This window comes from Natrix helvetica, assembly GCF_964273705.1.
Source record: "Natrix helvetica genome assembly, chromosome: Z".
In the NCBI taxonomy this organism is placed as follows: Eukaryota; Metazoa; Chordata; class Lepidosauria; order Squamata; family Natricidae; genus Natrix; species Natrix helvetica.
The window spans coordinates 47,361,344-47,383,701 of record NC_138554.1 but is presented as its reverse complement, the minus strand read 5'-3'; the positions used below and the strand labels follow the sequence as shown (position 1 = coordinate 47,383,701).

The window sequence follows — 22,358 nt, the reverse complement described above, 5'->3', positions numbered from 1 at the left end:
CCAAAGTAGAACATTTGACTCAGTTGAACATTTGAATATAAGTAGAACATATATTTTATCTTTCTTTTGACCCACATATACTTTTAAAAGCTTATAGAATGTAGATTGCAGTTATTCAAATTATGTTGGCACTCCATAAAATGCTGTTTAATTATTCAGTATGATTACTGATATCTTAATTATAATTTTGCATGACTGGACCACCATAAACAATCAGCCAGGTAGAATTGGGATAATTAGAGTGATTTCTACCTGATATAACAAATGTCTTTGTGGTGCATTTGATTTGGCTCTAATTTTGCTTCTTTATTGATAACTGGCAACTACTGACATACACTGTGAGCAATATGTGATCAACAGTTTATATGTAAGCAACATGAAACATGACAGTTTTTGCTTCAACATGTAATGTTTATTGCGGAATGCCAAAAATGAAGTCAACATTTTCATTCTAGAATTGCAAAGAAGAAATATGCTCTGAAAAGAAGCCGTTGCAGAAGCCAAGGAAGGAAGATGATCCTATTTTGGAAGGTAGCTATCTGTTTCTATCTGAGTGCAGTGCTTTGACGACTGTAGTGAAGCTGAGGCTGCTTATTTAATGGGCTTTTCTTCAACAGATTGAACACGAGTTGAGACAACCTGGTCACCAATTCTGTCTTCCACTATGGTTCTGATCACTCTTGTTTTTTGAGGGTCTATAAAGAAAGAATTCAGAGATTTAGGAGAAAAATAATCATTTTAAATTCTAAGTCAATTTCACAGGAAAAGAAAAGGTGTGGCTTAGATAAAGCTGTCCAATGTTGATTTATTGTGCCTAGTTTGTTTTACAGCAAAGAAGGATCACAGCCTCATTCTGAAAACCTAAGGATTCAACCTGGCTCTTTGTGCAGGCAACTCATTGCTTCATACTGAATCCTTCCCCAAATAATTCTCAGTGATTAAATAAAATGTATATGGCTAAAATATTGGAAGCTAACTCCATCAGCCAAAATTTGTACAAAGCTTGATAGTCTATTGGCCACCAGTAGGTTTCAGAAATGATGGGAAAGGAATGATGTTTGGCCCTGATAATTCCTTTAAATTATATAGAAGAAGATCCTATAACTTTCATTTTGGTAAAGGGTTGGATAAATATTATTTTTTTAACAAAGAAAATGTCAACTACTATTTAAAAAAATATTATTTAAGACTTTTTTATATAATTTGACTGATGGACCCAATTACCTCAACAAATGGCCCCATTCTGATGACATTTGTTTATTTTTCTATATAAACTGCAGTCTTTATCACTCCAGGCATGTTGAATAATATCTTCTAGGAAATCCGAAACTAATATAGATTGAGAATTTTTTTAAATTTTGAAAAAAAAATCAAACCAGTGGCAAATAAATGCTTTCTAGTGGGCTACAAAGCTCTATTTTAAATTAAGCTTCATTTTAGGTAGTCCTTAATTTAATCATATATATATATATATATATATATATATATATATATATATATATATGTGTGTGTGTGTGTGTGTGTGTGTGTGTGTGTGTGTGTGTGTGTGTGTGTGTATGTGTATGTGTATGTGTATGTATGTATGTATATATATATAGGCTATCAGATAAGGAAAATCTGGTTTCTCAGAATAAGCAGTCAGCAAATATTAATTATTGTATTGTGTCAATTAATGGAATCTAATCTTATATTTTAAAAATGTACTTTAATATTATTAAGGCATTTGTTGCTGTTCTCTCAGAAATGTATCTTAAGGGTATACAAATGTACATTACAGCACCCATCTCAACTGTTTTGTGTGGAAGGGAAAATTGAGCTGGCATATGCAGAAAATAGGAGTTCCATTTGCCAGACCCAACTTTCATGGTTTCAGTATCCACATTGTACAGGATAGCCCATAATACATATCTTATGGAAAGAACACTGCTGGCCTTTAGCTTATGCATTTCTACACCATATGTACGTATATAACAAAAAGTTTTAAAGTAAGCTTAAGTTTTGCAAATCTGCTGTTTTAATAGGGAACAAATCAACATTTTTTATGCTTCAATGGATAGCAAGATAACACTGTTTATCAAAATATGGAAGTAAATATATATAAAATAAGAAAAATGTATTACCTCTGGGATTGTTTCCAGATCCCAATTTATCTGTCTGTTTAGAATCTCCAGATCCAGAACCTTTGGACTTGGTTGGAGAGGTGGCATATTCTTGTCTCTTGAACCTTTGATCGGCAGATTCCCCACTTCTGGATTGAGTACCAGAAGATCCTGATGATGATTCCCTGAATCTTAAATCTGGAGATCCTAAGGCTTTAGATCCAGGGCTGAAAGATGACTGGTCTCTAGATTTTGAACCTGTTTGTACTCTGGATTTTACTTCTGAATGTGGTCTCATGTCTCTTCTTCCTGAAGTGTTATCAGCACTTCCGGTTTCAAAATTATATAAAAGTAGAGAGAGAGAGACACGGAAAGAAACTGTTTAAACATTTTGTTGTAGATAAACCTAAAATGTGATTTTTTTAAATTTCAGTTTTTGGGTAGAAATGATCAATGCAATTTGCTACACCATATGTATATAACAAAAAGTTTTAAACTTGGTTGGGAGAGAACAGTCCATTTCTATTTCATGTTATAGAATAAGAAATACCTTTTAAAGATAGACTACCATTCTCTGTTCTTTGTGTGCTTTTTCAGGGAGCAACTTGGGTCAGGCAAGATCAAAGATTTTAAAGAAATACAATATTCTCCAAATTTTCACCTTACCCGTCACTTCCATCAAGAAGACTTCGGTAAGTGTCAATCTCATTTTCCAAGCGGATCTTAACATCCAGAAGCTGTTCATATTCTCTGTTCTGACACTCCATGTCATCTCTTATCTGTTGTACTTGGCATTCCACACCGCCAATCACTTCTTGTATTTGGGACAGTTGGGAACAGTACTGACTTTCTGTCTCTACTAGAGTAGATTCAAGAGATTGTTTCTGATGGAAAAATAAAATAGTATGAATGCAAAATGAACACTGTATGAATGCAAAACATAACTGAGTAATCTTTTTTTCTATTATCAAGATCAATGTTCCCTTGGAAACAGTCTAAACAAACTTGTGGACTGCATGGAAAGTTTAACTATGGTGCCAAGTCTTTTTTGTTTTTATGTTTTTTAACCGTGTGTGTGTGTGTGTGTGTGTGTGTGTGTGTGTGTGTGTGTGTATGTGTGTGTATCAATGATTTTCCTATGTCTGGACTTGAATTCCACAACCATTAAACCTGCAGCATCTATCAAATAGCATTGATTCATATATTTCTCTCATAACCTGCTTTTAGATGCTACATTGAATATGAATAAATGAATTTTTTTATTTTTCAGATATATAATTTGTTAACCTAATAAAGTTATATATATCACATGTGATTGACAGCTAACATGAAGTAGTCTGATCATGTTAAAATTCTAGGAAAAAATATACAAGTATCTGTTCTTTTTCTGCAGTAATTAGTATGAGTTCTTTATGAATAAGCAAGTAAGATATTATAGAATTTCACACAAAGCCATTTTCAGTGTACTATATTCCATATGAATACTTTCAAATTTCAGCTACTAGACAACCTGATTGTGGGAAATATTCACACATTTGGACTATCTGTACATAGTCAAAGATTCACGGATTAATTAGGGAACAACCATTGTTGATGTCACCCCCTGCCCCTCCAGCTACTATTTATCTCTTTGGGAAAGAAAAATGGAGATAGCCTGATTTGATTGATGCTCTCATGAATGGAATTTTAAAAGGCTCATATGTCCTGCCTATTTCTTTCTTTGCTTCTTACAAATAGAAATACATGTCTGAGGACATAGTAATGAAAACTTGAGTCAAGGAAGAATTGTTAGTTATTACAGGTGTTGTAGGTTTTCATCTCAGCTGGTAGTTGAAAGTTTAATTGAAGACTCTTGTGCTTCTTTGGAAATAAAATGAACCACTTCTACTATTGCTTACTAGATAATGGAGTAGCATGCTAACATTACTAAGTGTGCAGTGCTAATAAAGTCTCTATGTATTTTAAATCAGTGGTGGATAGTTGTGTTTAGCTCTCTAGGTGTTAGTGGTAAATTATATTAAATTCCATCTTCATAGCAATTATCAGAGATAGTGGGAGTTATACTCTAGTAGTACTCAAGAATTAGAGATGGAAAACTATGATAATTTGGGTTGGTTGCAGCTAGAATCTAGAACAGAGGGATTTACTCCAATTCACATGCTACAATTTCTTTGTCTTGAGAGAAGATTATATATTTAATCAATTCATAAATTTAAAGCTACTGTTAAAATACTTTCAGACAATTTTTTTTTTACCAGTGATTGTTGAGAGTGCAGTTCAATTTCAAGACCCTGCAAAGCGCGTTTCAGTTCAGTAATCTCACTCTTGTTGGTGCTGGTTTCCTCAACACTGGTGTTGATCTGCTTGTCCAGTTCTTGGCTCTGAAATATATTAGAATTTGAAAAATGTTGTTGCCCACAATTTTTAATGATAAATAATTTTGTTTTTAAAAAGAATCTTTATGAAGAATATTATTAAGATATACGTCACCTGCTCATTGAACCAAGCCTCAATATCCTCTCTATTCTGCTCAGCCAAAAACTCATATTCACTCCTCATCTGATTGAGGAGAGTAGTCAGGTCAACTCCAGGTGTGACATTCATTTCCACATTGATATCTCCAGCTGCAGTAGAATCATTCATTCTCATATCCTGTATCAAGAAGAAAAAATAATTTATTTCTGTTTTAACAATTAAGACAGACTTGGAAAGTTTTGATTGAGTCTATCTCATTTTGCTTGAATATGTTCAGAAATCAATGTCTAACACACTTGGAAATACAATATTACAATGCTGTGAATCTTTAACACACACTTTCATGTCATACAATGATTCAATCCCCAAATAAAGCATTGGCAAATAAATGCCTTCTAGTGGGCTTAGTTTAGTATTTTGGAATTTTTATTTGGCATGTGCTTGTATATAAGATTAATATAAATCCCCAAGATGACAATTGAGACAACCAATGATAGTTTCAATTTTCATTTCTAGAAAGGTAAAAATTTAAGCAATGTTTTCCAGATATTTCAATGTATTAAATTTAAAGATCAGGAGATTAATACACCTAGATAGCAAATTTTAAACCAAACATGTAATCCCTAAATTGCACTGTGTTTGTTGTTGAAGGTGGGGAAACTTAAATCCATCTCAGCAATTTGCAGGATTTGTCCTTGATGCTTGTAAGTAATTGTTTAGACTGAATTTGACAACCTAATACTCTCCTGAATATATATAGATATACTTAGGCTCTGGATTGCAGCAGTATCTGAATTAACTATGAAGAGTGAAATCTTCCATTCTACTTGTCATTTGAAGTCTGTAATAATATTATGACATGCCATAGCAATCTTCCCCTCCTACATTCTCATTCTTTACTAAGGAAAAAATAAATTATGGTGGTAGATTTTCTGAGAACCCTATAGGGCAAAATTGATACAACTGGTATTGGTCCAAACTCCAGAAAGATGTGGCTCAAATCCAAAGTGGATCTCAGGTGGGGGAAATATGTCAGCACTCCTCCCATTTTGTATTCTATTCATGATTGACATGAATATCTTGTTTATACACAACTAGATTTGGATTAGGGGGATTATTGTCTTTTTCTCCTTCTTCTTTTGCTGAAACAATCCAGTTCAATCCTGTCCAATTCTTTTAATGCCAGCCAATGAGAGCTTTGCCAGGTTGCATTTTGAAACTTTCACGTATTGGTTTTTGTTGACATATATTTGCCCCTGTTTTTATGTATAAATGAGCCCCAAAATAGTACCTCCTCATGATTTTTCTTCATCTGTTCCAGTTCTTCAGAAAAGCTGTTAATCTGCACTTTAAGATCACTGCTTGTTATCTCAATTTCTTCCAGGGCCTTTCGTAAGCCATTGGTGTCCATTTGAACACTTTGGTGGAGGGCCAATTCATTGTCAAACCTAAAAGCAATCAAAAGTATTGTCAGCTCCTGATACATCTGAGGAAAATATATATTCCCTCTTTCCCCCTTTGTCTTCATTCAATGCTTTCTTCAGATATTACAATAAAACGTGTTTTGTCCTCCTTTTCATTGTAAAAAAGTTGGTCACCTTAGTTAAAGATTTATTTTAAAACAATATTGCATATTTATGACAGCCATCTTCCACTGTTAAGTAGCAAGGAATAAAATGGAGAGCTGGAGAGGAGTTACCCTATTAACCCGCTGCTCAGCAATATGGAGCAATAGAAAAAGTATTTGCTGCACTACCCTGTTATTTATAGTAGATAATTTGCATTGTGATCTCTCATCACTATGGCACCATGTTAGGGGAATTTGTAGCCATAGCAAGTAAGAATATTCAAAAATACATCTGAGTTCAGTATTGCATTCCTCACTCTCTCCCATATAGGCAATTATTGTTAGCAATGATGACCATCAGCCTACCACTTTCATCATCAATATATTTTCTGTAAACCGAAAGTTAATAACTAACTTTAATAGGAATTTGGAATTTGCTTGTATTGAAATAGTTTGGAATTTGCTAGGATTGAAATAGATCTCATTTGCTCGAGATCTTTTTTTTTTTTTTAACCAGCAAAGCCCTTTACTTTAGGAGGCACATTCTTCTAGGTCATGAAGAAAACCAGAATATAGGAAATACGCTAATTTCCCTCCCACTTACTTGAGTTTGAAATCGGCACCAGCCAGCCTAGCATTGTCAATCTGCAATATCAGTGTTCCATTGTCAATTGATGTAGCAATTATCTAAAATACACAACATGGAAAGGTTATTTAACATAGATGATTTTCAACAACTTTAATATTGCAATCCCACTGCATAATTTTCTAAATTGAGTATAAAAGCAGAGCAAAGCTAGGCGATGGGCCATATCCTCTTTGGTATATAAATTCTAAATAAATATATTAGCAATAGCAAAAGCACTTAGACTTATATACCACTTCACAGTGCTTTACAGTCCTCTCTAAGTGGTTTACAGAGTTAGCATATTACCCCCAACCATCTGCGTCCTCATTTTACCAGCCTCAGAAGAATGAAAGGCTGAGTCAACCTTGAGCTGGTGAAAATCAAATTGCCAAATTGCTGGCAGTTAGCAGTCAGAAAAATTAGTCTGCATAATACTGTATTCTAACCACTGTGCCACCACGGCTTATTAGAAATGGAATTAGGTCAATATACTCAATGCTTCAATTGTTGACATATTTGGTAAATGCAAATGTATATCATATAAGGTTTTTTTCCCTTGTATTCAATTGTTTTTATTCTACAGCATAAACAAGTCCTTGCAATTTTCTTGGCAAGGATTTTAACATGGTTAAAGCAATGGTTGCCATTGCTTCTTTCCTAGGGCTGAGTGACCAGCTAAAGTCACTCAACTGACTTTGTGGTCAAGGTGGGACTAGAACTCTCAGTCTACTGGTTTCTGGTCTGATGCCTTAACCGTTACCCCAAACTGGCTCCCCTATATAAGATACACTGCCACATAAAGTAGGATAATTAATAAATATCAGATTTCTTTCAAGCATAATTTAAGAACTTTCAATAAGATCTCATCCAAAGCCTAACAAGACAGTTTGTTGTTTCCTGAACTCAAAAGTTATCTTATTATTGTCATATCATAAACTGTGAGCAGGGGTGCGGCACTTACCTTAACTTTTTTCTCTTTAAAGGAGGGTGACTAATATTTCAGCCTTATCTATGAATAAATACAGATCTCAGTTGTTTTATTGAAACTGAGACTGTATTGATGAAAGCAATACAATTTACTGCCTTGCATCTCATCTGTTGAAAGAATCTCCAAAGGAGGCATTCACAATTAAGAATTCTATCTCCTTCACTATTCCCCTTGCAGAGTATATGCCCCTCTCCTGCAGAGCATTCCTCAGATATTTTCTGGTCATTAAACTTGGCAATAGGAACTGCCTGCTGTTAATAAACATTAGAAACCACTCTGGTTCATAATCTCCCAAGACTAACATAGCATCATCATACGGTAAAAGATTTAAAAAAAAGGTTTATCCTATTTCTTTCTTTTCTTACCTGATTCCTAAGATCATCAATAGTGGCATAATATTGACTATAGTCTTGTGGTTGTCCTGCTTGGTTTCCTGCTCCAAACATTTCGTACCATTCTGCAATTTTGCTTTCAAGCCCACTGTTTGCCTCTTCCAGCGCTTGGACGTTTCCAAGATAAGTTGCTAAGCGGTCATTAAGGTTTTGCATTGTTTGCTTCTCATCACCAGAAAGGTGGCCACCTTCACCACCTGCAAAGCTACTAAATGCCCCAGCTAAACCAGAAGTGCCCCATCCAGCACTCATGGTCCTCAATCTGCTGCCTCTGCATGCTAGGCCACCGGAGGCCAACCTGCCCCTGCTGTCTGCTCCTCCACTGAGGTTGCACATGCCCCATCCTCCACTGCCACTGCCACCACTGCTGCAACCACTACCAACAAGCCTGTTACTTGATCTACTACTAAAGCTGCATGATCCACCACCAGATACTCTTGTTCCTCCTCTGTTACTGCGGGAGGAAGAAGCTTGTCTGGATGACTGGCTCAAGAAGCTCATGATTCCAAGACAACAGAAAGGATCTTCCTTGTGCAGAAATGTAGCTCAGGTTGTCCTTGGACAGTGGTTTTCGGCCCTTTTATATGTCAGTTTAACAGTGCATCATATGCACAAATGAATAATAATTTTGTCAACAGATTAACCGAGCCCATCATTAAATAATTAAAATAATTATTAGATAATCCTAATACATATATTTAGGCTCTCCCCTTGATTATTCACTTGTTGAGATGGAAAATAGGTGGAGTAGTCTGGGTCAAACCTTTCATTATAATTCAAGCATTTTTTTCCTAAAACTCGTGTGAAAACTTTCCTTTTTATAACTTTGCTTCTTCTTAATGTAGTACAACATATGTATATTCAAACTGTTCATATTAAAACTGTATTTTTATTTTACCATATATGCTCTTCCAATAGAGTGTTACCACTATATTGCTATACTGTACGCGCTATGCACATTGCTATACTTTCCAGAAAACCAGTTGAGGTGTAAAATTTCTTTTTGACAATGAAATGAATGAAAGTTCCATGCCAGATTAGATTGATCTCTAATAAACGAGCCAATTGTTCATACATGTAATCATATTTAGGGATATTTTATTTTTAATTACATTCTAATGGGAGTCCATTCTATTCAAGGCAGCACATTAACACCATTTTGCATTTTCACACCAGCTACACAAGCTGGCTGCCCTAAGAGTTGCATGACAGAAGGAACAGAACAATGTAAAACTCAGTGGATTTGTCCGAATATTCCAGGAAATACGGGGCTAATATATTTCATGCTGTTAGTTATAAGTTTAATCATTTTTCTCTTGTGTCCCATTGAAAATAGAATTTTAAAGAGCTTTTAGAGATCTTTAATGCTATAGAGTATCATATTGCACTTCTGAACAAACATATGGAGTGTTATACATATTTTTCCTTAACTTACAAAGCTGTTAACACAACTTTCCCAGCAATCTTTTGTCAGCCTTTTGTGGTGGTCAAGGTAAAAAGAACGGGAGTTGCTAGAGAAATGGAAGGTACTTTGATGTGGTTAGGCTACATCTTTGAAAGCCTGTCAAAACCCCTGTCTACTTCAAATTATACCTAATACAGCCAAGGTGCAGTTGTTTTGATTTTCTTTCTCACACTTTCTACTTTCCTAATATTCAGATATATTTTCTGTAATTATTCTACATTCATTCTAGCACACCTTTAGATTCAAATGTCCTATTTTGCTCCTTAATTTTTCCAGTTCAGGTGCTTCTATTTTCCCAATTAACATATGTTTAAATACACTACTACTACTATTTGAATATAGTTTTTAGGAGCTTATCTTCCTTCATCATAAATTTTTGATTAGAGAAAAATGAATCCTGTTGAACTCCATTTAGTTCTAGCGTCCAATGCTCTTGTCTATTCACTCAAATGGGATTCACTCAATTCACTAGAGGTGATTCCTAGTACTTAGGAAGGGTTACACTTTGCTTCTATATTATTGCATTAATACTTAATTAATAAAGTCTACATTAGGTTTTGATATTGGATGTTGAGCAGCTCCTAGGTATTTGTTTTTTTAAAAAAAATTATTCAGCATTTTCCAAACATTGAAATCACAATTACAAGTAATGGGATAAGTCTAATGGTCATGCTGCAAAGATTTAAGAGTAAATCACTTAGTCTTAGAGGATGGTAAAATAAATTTTTAAATTTTATTTGACAGTAAGAGATGGCTTATTGGTTATTTGACCATGGCATTGTATAATAAAATAAAATGCCTTATAGGCAAATATATTGCCCAGTTTCAAGGTTGATTATTTATTGACAAGTATATATGGCTCCCCAACTCCCAGAAATTGATTCGGGAGGGCATATTAATGCATGCTACAAAAGCAATTAAAAACAGTGAAAGGAGTAAATAAAAAAAGAGATTACAAGCAAGAGAATATCACATATAATAAATCCAATTATTTTGATTCAAGCACTATTTTTGCTTAGCAAGCTACTTTTCTGTTCACTGCCTGTCTATAGGTGGGAACTGATTGTTCTGTCGGTGGCCAGTGGTTGCTGACTTATCATGACATGCTTACTATACATTGGCTAATTATAACTGCTCTCAGGGAGCAGATCAGGTTGTTGTTTTTCATTCCACCAATTAAGTTGTAGCCAGAAATGACTGTTGATTACTTAAATCTCCTTTTTTCTATAAAAATACTGTTCTATGTAGGTTTTTTTGACAACTCTGAAAGATAAATTCATGGTTTTAAACATCAAAAACAAGTTTTTAGCCTATTACTCATCCCTCAACTTTAGTCATCATATTTGAGAAAAAATGAGTATCTTCTGTGTAGCTTCTGCCTCATTTAACTTAAAATCTGACTATATCAGCTGACTAATACGTTCACAAGGGCAAGGTATAACACCTTTAGTGTAGGCCATCTCATGTTAATTCTACTTATTCACCAGATTTCAGTCCATCAACAGCATATATATGAGAGTTGCTTCAATTAATAGATTAAGACAGGCCCTGTTTAACAAAAGCAACAGACTTGCAGCCCCCTCCCTTGTATGACTATAAGAAAATGAATGAGATTTTTGCCACTCTAAATTGTCCACAGGTATTGATGCTTCATCTGAAAATATTGTGAAACTCTTAGGTTAGAATCTCAATTTTCCTTCCAATAAGTGCTACCAAACAGAATTCTGAGAGACTTGTTTTTGGGGTTAGCAGTTTCCTATTCAGATTGCTAGGCAGGAATATCAAATAAAATGGATCAACATTTTTGCTGATTCTACATTTCAACCCTTTTTGTGGAATACGATATGTAAATATCCTGTTATATTGACCTAGTACAGTAGTGATGGGTACATAATTTCTAGAAAGTTCTTGAATTTTAGTACTAAAGTTAATTTAGTTCTATCTTTTGCTCACCACAATGATTTTATAATGACAGCCCCCCAGTAGAGGTGGGTTGCTGCCGGTTTTACTACCAGTTCACAACCCTCATGTGCAGAATAATTTACAGTGAACTGCACACGCACAATCACTAAAAACCAAAGTGGCGGCAGCCCAGGGTAGTGAGGGAACCAGTTCGGGGGCATGGCAGGCTGGGTTGCTGCTGGTTCTGCGACCCGGGCCTGAATTCCACTATCGGTTCGGCTGAACCAGGCTGAACCAGGAGCAACCCACTTCTGCTCTCCCAGCCTTCCAGCTGGCAAAACAGAAATTTTTGCCAAGTGGAAGGTATGTGTGTGTGAGAGAGATGGGAGGAGAGAGAGACAGTGGTGGGTTTCAATTTTTTTTAGAACCTCTTCTGTAGGTATGGCCTGCTTTGTGGGAGTGGCTTGCTGGCCATGTGACCAGGTGGGAGTGGCTTGCCAGCCATGTGACTGGGTGGGCGTGGCCAACTTGTAAAATATGGTGAAACTCACTTAACAACACTCTTGCTTAGCAACCAAAATGTTGGCTCAGAAACTCTGGCATTTGAAGCACGCAAGTCTTAAAGCTATCAAGTTTCAAGACCCTTGCACCCCTAACCCTTTAAAAAAACCCAGGGGGTGTTCAAACTTGACAGCTGTAAGACTTGTGGACTTCAATTCTCAGAATTCCTCCTCTCGCTCTTCATCTTGATGTGCAGACGGGCGGGGGGGAGGGAGTTGGAACCGGTTCTAAATGGCACTGTAGATTTGTGGAACCTCTTCTATAGAAGAGGTTAGAACTGGCAGGTACCCACCTCTGGAGAGAGAGAGAGAGAAAGAGTAAAAGAGAAAGGAAGGAAGGAAGGAAGAAAGGAAGGAAGGAAGGGAGAGAGAGAGAGAAAAAAAGAGAGAAAGATAGAAAGAGAAAGAGAGAGAAAGAAAGAAAAAGAGAAAGGAGAAAAGAGAAAGAAAGAAAGTTGGAGAGAGAGAGAGAGGCACAAGAAAGAAGGAAGAAAGAAAGAAAGAAAGAAAGAAAGAAAGTGGAGAGAGACACAAGAAAGAAAGAAGGAAGGAGAAAGAAAGAGGAAGAGAAAGGAAGGAACTAAAGAAATAAAGAGTGAGAGTGAGACACAAGAAAGGAAGGAAGGAAGAAAAAGGAAGGAAAGAAAGAAAGAGGGAGAGAGAGAGAGAAGAAAGAAGGAACGAAGAAAGAAAGGAAAGGAAGAAAAAGAAAGAGAACTTATAATTACAATTGAGCCCAAAATTTTGGTTGCTAAGCAAGAGCGTTTTTAAATGAGTTTCACCACATTTTACAAATTGGCCATGCCCACCCAGTCACATGACCATCAAGCCACGCCCACAAAATAGGCCATACCTACAAAATAGGTAGGTACCACTGTTCCTTAGGGTTCAGTATTCAAGTCTACTAAAGTCCTTCTGGATCTTGAGCCTATCTTCCAAAGTGTTAGCAATTTCTCCCAACTTGGCTTCATCTGCACATTTGATGAGCTCCCCTTCTATCCCCACATCTAGATTATTTATAAAGATGTTGAAGCCCCTAATCTGAACTAAGAGGTTCCCTACTTCATGCTTCTCTCCATATAGAGCTAGTTCTGTTGAGGAATATCTATTAAGTGCGATTGGTTAGCCAATCGTGAATCCATCTGGTGATAGCAATAGCACTTATATACTGCTTCTCAGTGCTTTATAGCCCCCTCTAAGCAGTTTACAGAGTCAGCATATTGTCCCAACTATCTGGGTCCTCATTTTATTGACCTTGGAAGGATGGAAAGTTGAGTCAACCTTAAGCTGCTCAGAATCAAACTCCTGGAGTGAGCAGTGAGTTATCCTGCAATGCTGTATTCTAACCATTGCACCACCACAGCTCTTTGGTGATGGTGCTATCTGTATCCAATATTATTCTATGTTACTAAGAAGATTATGGCTTGCTTTGCTGAAGTCCAAGTATATCATGTCCATAGCCGCCCCAAAAGTACTTTTCAAAAGACAATTGCATTTCTTTATTTCCTTGAAGACATTTCGCTTCCCATCCAAGAAACTTATTTAGTTCATTCGGCTTTTTGGATAAAAAGCAAAACATTTCCAAAGAAAAAACAAATAAAGTCCAGCTGCATTTTGGAAAGTACCTTTGGGACAACCATGACTGGGATGATTGACATGCCCTGAGCATTTTGCTGATCCATTAATTTAGTTACTTTATTTTTTAAAAAGGATATATATGTTTTTTTTTTAAAAAAACCCATGCTCACTTAGAATAATCACCTTATTTGTTTCTAGGTGTTCACAAATCCTCTGCTTGATTATCCTTTCCAGGATTTTCCCTGGTATTGATGTCAAGTTGATCCGCTCTTGATTTCCTGGATCCATGTTTCTCCCCTTTTGTAGATTGGAACCACATCAGCTCTGTTATTTCCCCTGTGCTATATGAGCTTTGAAGGATTACATTCAGTGGTTTTGAAATTACATCTGCCAGCTGCTTCAAACACTTGGGATGCAAACCATCTGGCCCAGGTGATTTGCTTTCATCCAAGGTGTATAGCAGGGGTGGGTTCCGGCCAGTTCTAACCTCTTCTATAGAAGAGGTTCCACAAATCTACAGTGCCGTTTAGAACCAGTTCCCGCTCCCTCCCCCTGCCCGTTCGCACATCATCAAGATGAAGAGCTAGAGGAGGAATTCTTGGAGTTGAAGTGCAAAAGAATTATTCTTTTCACATCAATATTAATCAGGTTGTTAGTTCTATAACTCCTGGCATTATGTCTATTAAATTTCTTAAGTATTGGACTCATATTTCTAAATTTCTAACGTTTTTGGATATAACTTATATATTGTATGTGTGCCCACAAGCCTATTAACCATGGGACCCAGCAATCCAAATTACTTTTAAGGAGCTTAGCTGAACTCTTGGGGACCAGAAATAGGTTTGAATAGAATCCAGAACCCTTCTCCCCCTCTGGTACCCTCTCTATAGCCCTGAAGAAAATCCTCCCCAAGCTACCATATTATACAGTAACTGCTGAATTCAATATTGCAGGCATGATGATGATGATAGACTAGAATAATAGAGTTGGAAGGATCCTTGGAGGTCTTCCAATCCAATCCCCTGCTTAGGCAGGAAACCCTACACCAGTTCAGACAAATGGTTATTCAATCTCTTCTTAAAAACTTACAGTGTTGGAGCATTCACAACTTCTGGAGGCAGGCTGTTCCACTGATTAATTGTTCTGTCAGGAAATTTCTTCTTAGTTCTAGGTTGCTTCTCTCCTTGATTAGTTTCCACCAAATGCTTCTTGTCCTACCCTCAGGTGCCTTGGAGAATAGCTTCACTCCCGCTTGTTTGTGGCAACCCCTGAGATACTGGAACACTGCTATCATGTCTCACCTAGTCCTTCTTTTCATTAAACTAGACATACCCAGTTCTTGCAACCGTTCTTCATATGTTTTAGTCTCCAGTCCCCTAATCAACTTTGTTGCTCTTCTCTGCACTCTTTCTAGAGTCTCCACATCTTTTCTACATCGTGGCGACCAAAATTCCATATGTGCTTTACCAAGGCATTATAAAGTGATGATAATGATGATTATCGTTACAGTAAGGCTGCTGCTTACCGATTGTCTCACTTAGTGACCATTTGAAGTTATGATAGTGAAAAATAAAAGCTTTCCAACCAGTCTTCGCATTTACTACCAACAGTTGCCTCCCTCATGCTCATCATTGAGGTGCTTTGCACTTGGCATGCATTTACAATTCCACAGAATCCCAGAGTTATGTGATTACCACAACTTGCTTGAGGCAAACAGAGTTAATAAAGAACACAACAGTAAAAGCATAAGTTGCAGTCATGTGATGGTTCATTTAACAACGAAATGGGAAATAAGATTATAAACCTATCTGTTGGATCGGGTAATGGACAGGCACACACAAGCTAACAGTAACAACAGCTCTTTATTATAACACAACAAGTAAAACAATCCAGCGAAGGTTGAGTCTGACAGCAACCCTTTTATAGGGAACTGTCAGACCCTTCGACCAATAGGATTAAAGCTCTGTTCCCACTGGAACCGAGGACCTTGGTGGAAACCATTATAACTGAAGCTAGTATCTAACACCCCTCCCCTCTTAGATGGGATAATCCTACTGGTAACATAGTCATGCAGGTAGGCAGGCTTTTTGGTAGCTCTGCCAGACCTGCGCAGTTCAGTTGGAGGGTGTTCTTCGGACAGATCGGACGGACCTGTTTGCTCTGCAGCCCAACTTGGTGAAAGCTCCTGGAACCTTTCACAGGCCGTGGCTGGAGCTTCTAGAGCCGGTTCGCTCGGAGTTCGCTGCAGGCCTGCAACACAAGAAGCTAAGTACCCCGGTGATTTCGGGTTTGAGTTACCTTTACCTTTACCTTTATTTTTGATTTTTATACCGCCCCCTCTCCCCAAAGGGACTCGGGGCGGTGTACAGTCAAATAAAACAGATAAAATGGAATACAAACATACAAACATAAAAACATAGAAGAGGAGTCACTACGACACTGTACAAAGTAAAGTAGATAAAAACAGTATATCAACAATCCTAAAAAATACCCAATTAAAATTACTCAGTTAAAATATATCTGGCTGTGGAAGGAGTGACTTCGTGCTCCTTTTGGGTAGGGCTTTGGCTAACTTGAGCAGGAGTTACCTCTGGCTGCCTAAGTTGGACCTACAGAGTTGGTCAACGTGCCTTCTCCAATTCCAACCATCCTCGAGCTCTACGAGATAAGAGCGAGGCCCGGTGATGCCTATCATTGTGGCAGTAATCCACAGACTTCCCCTGGCATACTGTGGGCGTAAACTGAATCCCCTATGCTAAAGTTCCGAATTTTTCTTGTGGAGTCAGGGGGCAATGCAGCAGAATAGTTTAGGTGTAGCCGGTCTAAGAGGGACCTTAGCCGGTGACCCATGAGAAGCTCGGAGGGGCTTCTCCCTGTAGTGGCATTTGGCGTGATGTGTTGAATTAGGAAATAGTGGTCAACCCATGTTTGCCAGTCTCCCGGGCCCATCCTAGATAGGGTCTCTTTTGCAGATCTCACCATTCTCTCTGCCTGACCATTGGAGGCTGGATGGAATGGCGCGACCAGGGCATGTCTGATTCCCTGTGCTGCTAAGAAGGTCTTGAATTGCATGGTTGTGAATTGGGACCTGTTGTCAGAGACCAGGATGTCGGGCAGTCTGTGTGTGGAGAAAAGTCTCTGTAGTACCTTGATGACCGCTTCTGCCATAGTGGAGGTCATCAGGACTACCTCTAGCCATTTCGAGTAGGTGTCTACAACTATGAGGAATGTCTGGCCATGAAGTGGGCCAGCAAAATCAATGTGCACCCTAGACCACTGTGCTTGAGGTCACTCCCACTCCTTAGTGGTGCCTCTGGGGGAGCTGGTCTGGACTCCTGGCATGGTGTGCAGGTAGCCACCCATTCTTCAATCTCCCTGTCCATGTTAGGTCACCACATGTAACTTCTGGCCAAAGACTTCATCCTGAAAATTCCAGGATACCCTATGTGTAAAGCCTTTAATACTGCAATGCACAGTTTGGGTGGAACAACGACCTGGTCCCCCCACAACAAACAGTCATTAACAACAGACAATTCATCTCTCTTACAAAAGTACATTTTGAAATCAGACCCAACAGGCCCCTTGGGCCACCCCCTCCACACCCAGTTCAAAATTTGTTTGATGGTGGAGTCTTTTGCAGAGTGGCAGGCAATGTCATTAGACGAGACAGAGCCAGTCTCCAAGCAGTCAATAAGGAGGACTGGCGTCTCGGGCATAGGGTCTGCAAGAAGTTCTGGCAATGGGCAGCGACTCAAAGCTTCGGCATGCCCCAAAGTGGAGCCTGGTTGGTGGATGAGATGGTAGGAGTAGGCAGCTAGGAAAATGGTCCATCTGGTCGTCCGTGGTGATAACGACACAGGAGTAGGTCAGTCCCCAGCCATCAAGCCCAGTAGCGGTTTGTGGTCCATAATTAGTTCAAAATCAAGGCCATAGAAGTACTCATGGAACCTTTTTACACCGGCCACTGCAGCCAAAGCCTCATGGTCCAGCTGGCTATAGTTCTGCTCGGCAGCAGACAAGGCCCTAGAGTAAAAGGCTATGGAAGTCTTGGTTCCGTTGGGCATGCGGTGGCTGAGGACGGCCAAACGGGGAAGTGTTGCAGGTCAATACCAGTGGCAGGGTCTGGCTGTACTGCACCAGGAACGTGTCTGCTGACAGAAGTATTTTTACACCGCAAATGTGGCAGCCTCACCTCTGCCCCAGGACCACTTCGTGTTCTTTGCCAGGAGACAATGTAAGGGTTCAGCAACGGTGGCTTTCTGTTTAAGAAAGACGCTGTAGAAATTAAGGAGCCTGAGGAACGCCTGCAGCTCGGTTTGATTGTGAGGTGTAGGGGCATCCTGGATTTCTTTAATTTTTTTTATGGTTGGGTGAATCCCAGAGCCATCTATTAGGTACCCTAAGAATTCAACACTTGGCACGTTAATTGGCATTTTTCTTGTTTGAGACAGAGGCCTTTGTCTCTAATTCTGGCCAAAACAGTTCGTAAACGTTTGAAAAGTTGTGCCTCATTTGCAGACGATACCAAGATGTCATCAAAATAGGGGACAATTCCTGGAATCTCCTGCAAAAGCCATTCCTTGATGCTTTGGAACAGTCCAGGGGTGATACTAACTCCAAATTACAGGCAGTGACATTTGAATGCACCCCTGTGCATCACAATGGTTTGGGCCTCTGCTGTAGTGCCATCTACAGGCAATTGTTGGTATGGCTGGACCATGTCCGATTTAGCGAATACTTTCCTGTGGCCTAAAGAATGTAATAAATGCTGTAGAATGGGTACAGGGTAAGCGCTGTTGTAACGCTTTATTGATTGTGCATTTGTAGTCTACACAAATGCTGATGGACTCGCCAGATTTGACAGGTGTCACTATAGAGGTCTCCCAGTGTGCGTGATCAACCGACTCTAGGATTCCCTGGCCTACGAGCTTGCCAATTTCCAGATCAATTTTGGGATGGAGAGCGAAAGGTACTCTCCTGGGTTTTAGCCTTATGGAGGCTATGTTGGGGTCCAAATTAAAAGAGATTGGAGTCCCCACATACTTACCCAGACTGGTGCTGAAGACATCCCTAAACTCCTTAAATATTGCTTCGGCGTTCTCGTCTTTCAAGGCGTTGATATCGGTCACTTCTAGCCCCAGGGCTTCGAACCAGTCAAGCCCCAGGAGGCTCTGCAGGTCACTGCTGACCACTGTCACTGGGAGCTGGCCGCTGTAGTCTTTGAATTGCACCCGGAAGGTGTCCTGGCCCACAATGGGGACTTGGTTCCCCTGGTAATCGCGAAGGCGGATGTCAGGGATGCGAAGATGCTGCTTCTTTAGGCTAGGGATAGCCCGCTTGAGCATGGACCATGGCATGATGGTCAGTGTTAATCTCCATCTCGCATGGAGAGCCCTCGATGAGGACTGTGACCTTCAGCTTTTTTGGCCACCTAGTGCGGACTTGGCCAATTGAGGTGTGGTGGGTGACTCTGGTGTTGCCCTCTGAGCACCATGGTGGCTTCTGCCATGCCCCTTGGTTGGGTCTCTGCTGGCGGTTAGATCGGCTTCTTGGCTGCCAGGTCATTGTGGGGTGCTTGCTTCTGCAAACTTTGGCAATGTGCCCCTTTTGCTCGCAGTGCTGGCATATAGCATCGCGGAAACGGCAAGCCAATTGGGCATGGTCTCTTCTGCAGCTAGCGCAAGGCGGGAATCATGGTTCGAATTTGCGCGCTGGCTCGGTGTGGCTACTACGCATGTGGCAGCTGTCATCTTCTTCGCCTTCAGAGCTCTCGGCCTCAGCAGCCTCACGATGTACGTGTGTGCTCTTCCGAGCGTCTTGCAAAGTGCTTTGGTGCTGCAGGGTCTCTGTAGACTTGACAGCTGATTCTGATGCCCTGGCTTCGTCCAAAGCAATTTGTAGAGTGAGGTTAGATTTGGCAAGTAACCTCCTCTGTAATTTAATGTCCCGCACACCGCATATGATGTGGTCAAGAATAAGTTCGTCTAGGTCGCGGAACTCGCAATACGCTACAGCCTTTTGTAGCACTGCAACATACTTGTTGATCAATTCTCCTTCCTTCTAGTTGCGAATATTAAATTCGTGCTGGTGGATGTGCTTAGACAGAAGGAGGAGGAGGAGCTTCCGACAATGGCAGTCGCCTCTTGAAGCTCCGGAACGCCAAGGAGCTCGGCGATGGGGGAAAGAGGCTGTATCCGGCCCTCGTTCCATCTGAGGGCCAGGAGTCAGACAGCATAACCACCCTGGCCCATTTTGGACCCATTTGGGTCCGCCAGGGTGGTTCGGGAGGTTGGAGGGAAGGCTAAAGAGAAGATGGTGTGTGGAGTGGGGGAGAGAAGCCGGCAGCGGAAATGGCGGCGTTGCAGCAGCAGCAGCAGCAGCTGCCGGCAGCAGCAGCGTTGGAGAGTGTTGGAGAGAGTGGGAGGAAAGAGGACTGTGGAGGCTGTGAATGTGAGGCTGCGAATGTGAGGCTGTGAAGCTGTGAAGCTGAGAGGCTGAGAGGCCTCAGGAGAGAGGCTATAGCCGCGGTGACGCCGGGAAGGGAAGAGAATTGTTGGAATGTTGGAAGGAGAGAGGCTGGTGAGCAAATGCTGGAAGGAGAGAAGCAAGTGAGCAGACGCTGGAAGGAGAAAGGCTGGTGAGGCTGGTGAGCAACGTTGGAAGGAGAGATGGAAGAAGAAGCTGGAAGGAGAGAGGCTGGTGAGCAGAGAGGATTGGAAGGAGAGAAGGAGATATTGGAAGGAGAGAGAGAGAAAAAGAAGGAGTTGGAAGGAGAGAAGCTGGTGAATGGAGAGAAAGAGGCTGCGACTGCGGCTGCAGCGACGCTGGAAGGATGCTGGAAGGAGAGAGGCTGGCACCAACAGCAGCAGCCGCTGAAAGAGCTGACATGGATGCCAGGAACATCATTAGGACATTGGGTGAGACCCACCAACATCTGGATTTTGGGTGGGGGTCATGAGAGAGCAGGATTGGAATGGAGGTTGGGGGCGGCTGGGGGCGGCCTGGAACACCGGGGGCCACCGGAAGCCCTATATCAGGGCCATGGGTAGGCCACAGGGATGTCTAGGCCAAGACCATCTGCCCCCAAGAACATCGTCCCCCTCCCAATTGGGAACCCCATTCCTTAAGAACTCTAGATTACTTTCTACAAACTCTCTCTATGAACTCCCACCCACCTAGGATCATCTAGGCTGCTACCATCCTTTGGACCATCTCTCCACACCCAGACCACCACTTGGACGTTTGATTACTCTTCCCCCCCCTTTTTTTTTTGACTGACCACTCACCATCCACAGCACCTTGACCCCATCGTGTTTTTAAGATCTTTTAAGATTATTTATTCGAGGCTAGACCTGCTCTGCCTGCAGGAGTCCCCCCTCTCGCAGGCATGGCCCTTGTTGCTTGTAAGGGCCCGCCTTGATGACGGGTTTATAGACCCCGAGAGGTGGAAGAAACGGAAGCTTAGGGGGTTTTTAAATAAATGTTTTTTATCCTTTTTAGGGGGTTCCAGGGAGGGTTTTAGGGTGGGGGGGAATCTGTCCAGGAGGGGGGCCAGTGCCAGGTGAACAGGTGAGTCTAGGAGGGAAGTGAGTGTGGTGGAGGGGGGGAGGGGAAAGAACCTTCCAATAGAGGGTTGTCTTATTACATCGGTCGCGGGGAGGAGGGGATGCAAAGACAGGAGAAGACCACAACGTCGGTTGGGAGACCGTGGTTGTTGGTTACACCCGGTCGTTTGTACCAACCCCCGCAATCTAGGTGGTCAGGAACTACAGAGCCAGGGCCTGAGGCTGATGCTCTGCAATGCAAGGTCCGTGACCAACAAGGCCCCCCTCATTAATGAGCTGATCTCAGAGGGGGAGCTGGACCTTGCAGGGATAACGGAGACCTGGTTGGGCCACGAGGGTGGTTTACCCCTCGTGGAAATGTGCCCACCGGGTTTCCGTGCATTCCATCAGCCTCGGGCCCTGGGTAAGGGTGGTGGGGTGGCGGTAGTTATACGGGAATGTCTAGAGCCGAGGGAGTTCACTGTACCTCAGATACCCGGATGTGAGTCCCTTGGTGTGAAATGGGGCCCAGAGAGGCAGTGGGGCTTGCTGATTGTATACTTGGCTCCTCGCTATGCGTCAGCAGCCCTGCCCGAGCTCCTCGAGCTGATCTCAGAGACGGCAGTTGAGACCCCCAAGCTTGTGGTTATGGGGGATTTCAACTTGCCGTCGACGGGGGAAGCATCCGAGGTAGCTCGGGAGTTCATGGCTTCCATGACAGCCATGGACCTGACCCAATTAATTCAGGACCCCACACACGAAGGTGGCCACATTCTGGACCTTGTTTTTGTATCTGAACAGTGGACGAGTGATCTGGGAAGAGGGGATGTAACCATTACCCCCCTGTCATGGTCAGATCATTCATGTCTCCGGCTGGACTTCCCTGGCGCTACCCCCCACCGCGAGGAGGTGGAACCAAACTGTCCAAGTTGGTACCGCCCCAGGCACCTGATGGAACCGGATAGGTTCCAGACGGAGCTTGGGCCATTCCCTGTAGCCCTGACCCGCTCTCGCTCCGAGAACCTAGTGGCCGCCTGGAATAGGGCGGCCGCTGGGGCCCTGGACCGAGTTGCGCCTTTGCGGCCTCTCCTCCGGCGACGACCCACCCGGGCTCCTTGGTTTACCGAGGACCTGAGGGTGATGAAGCGCCATAGGAGACG

At 41.3% G+C, this 22,358-nt stretch overlaps 1 protein-coding gene across 1 annotated transcript; it reads right to left on the bottom strand.

Annotated features, from left to right (window-relative positions):
• Positions 1–591: 591 nt before the first annotated feature.
• On the bottom strand, positions 592–8,401 carry LOC309401562 (keratin, type I cytoskeletal 12-like; the record flags this gene model as incomplete). Its single annotated transcript, XM_081970632.1, has 8 exons — positions 592–695; positions 2,121–2,425; positions 2,766–2,983; positions 4,355–4,480; positions 4,590–4,751; positions 5,866–6,022; positions 6,746–6,828; positions 8,123–8,401. The coding sequence occupies 8 exons, from the start codon at positions 8,399–8,401 to the stop codon at positions 592–594; spliced, it is 1,434 nt and encodes a 477-aa protein (XP_081826758.1).
• Between the last annotated feature and the right edge of the window lie 13,957 nt (positions 8,402–22,358).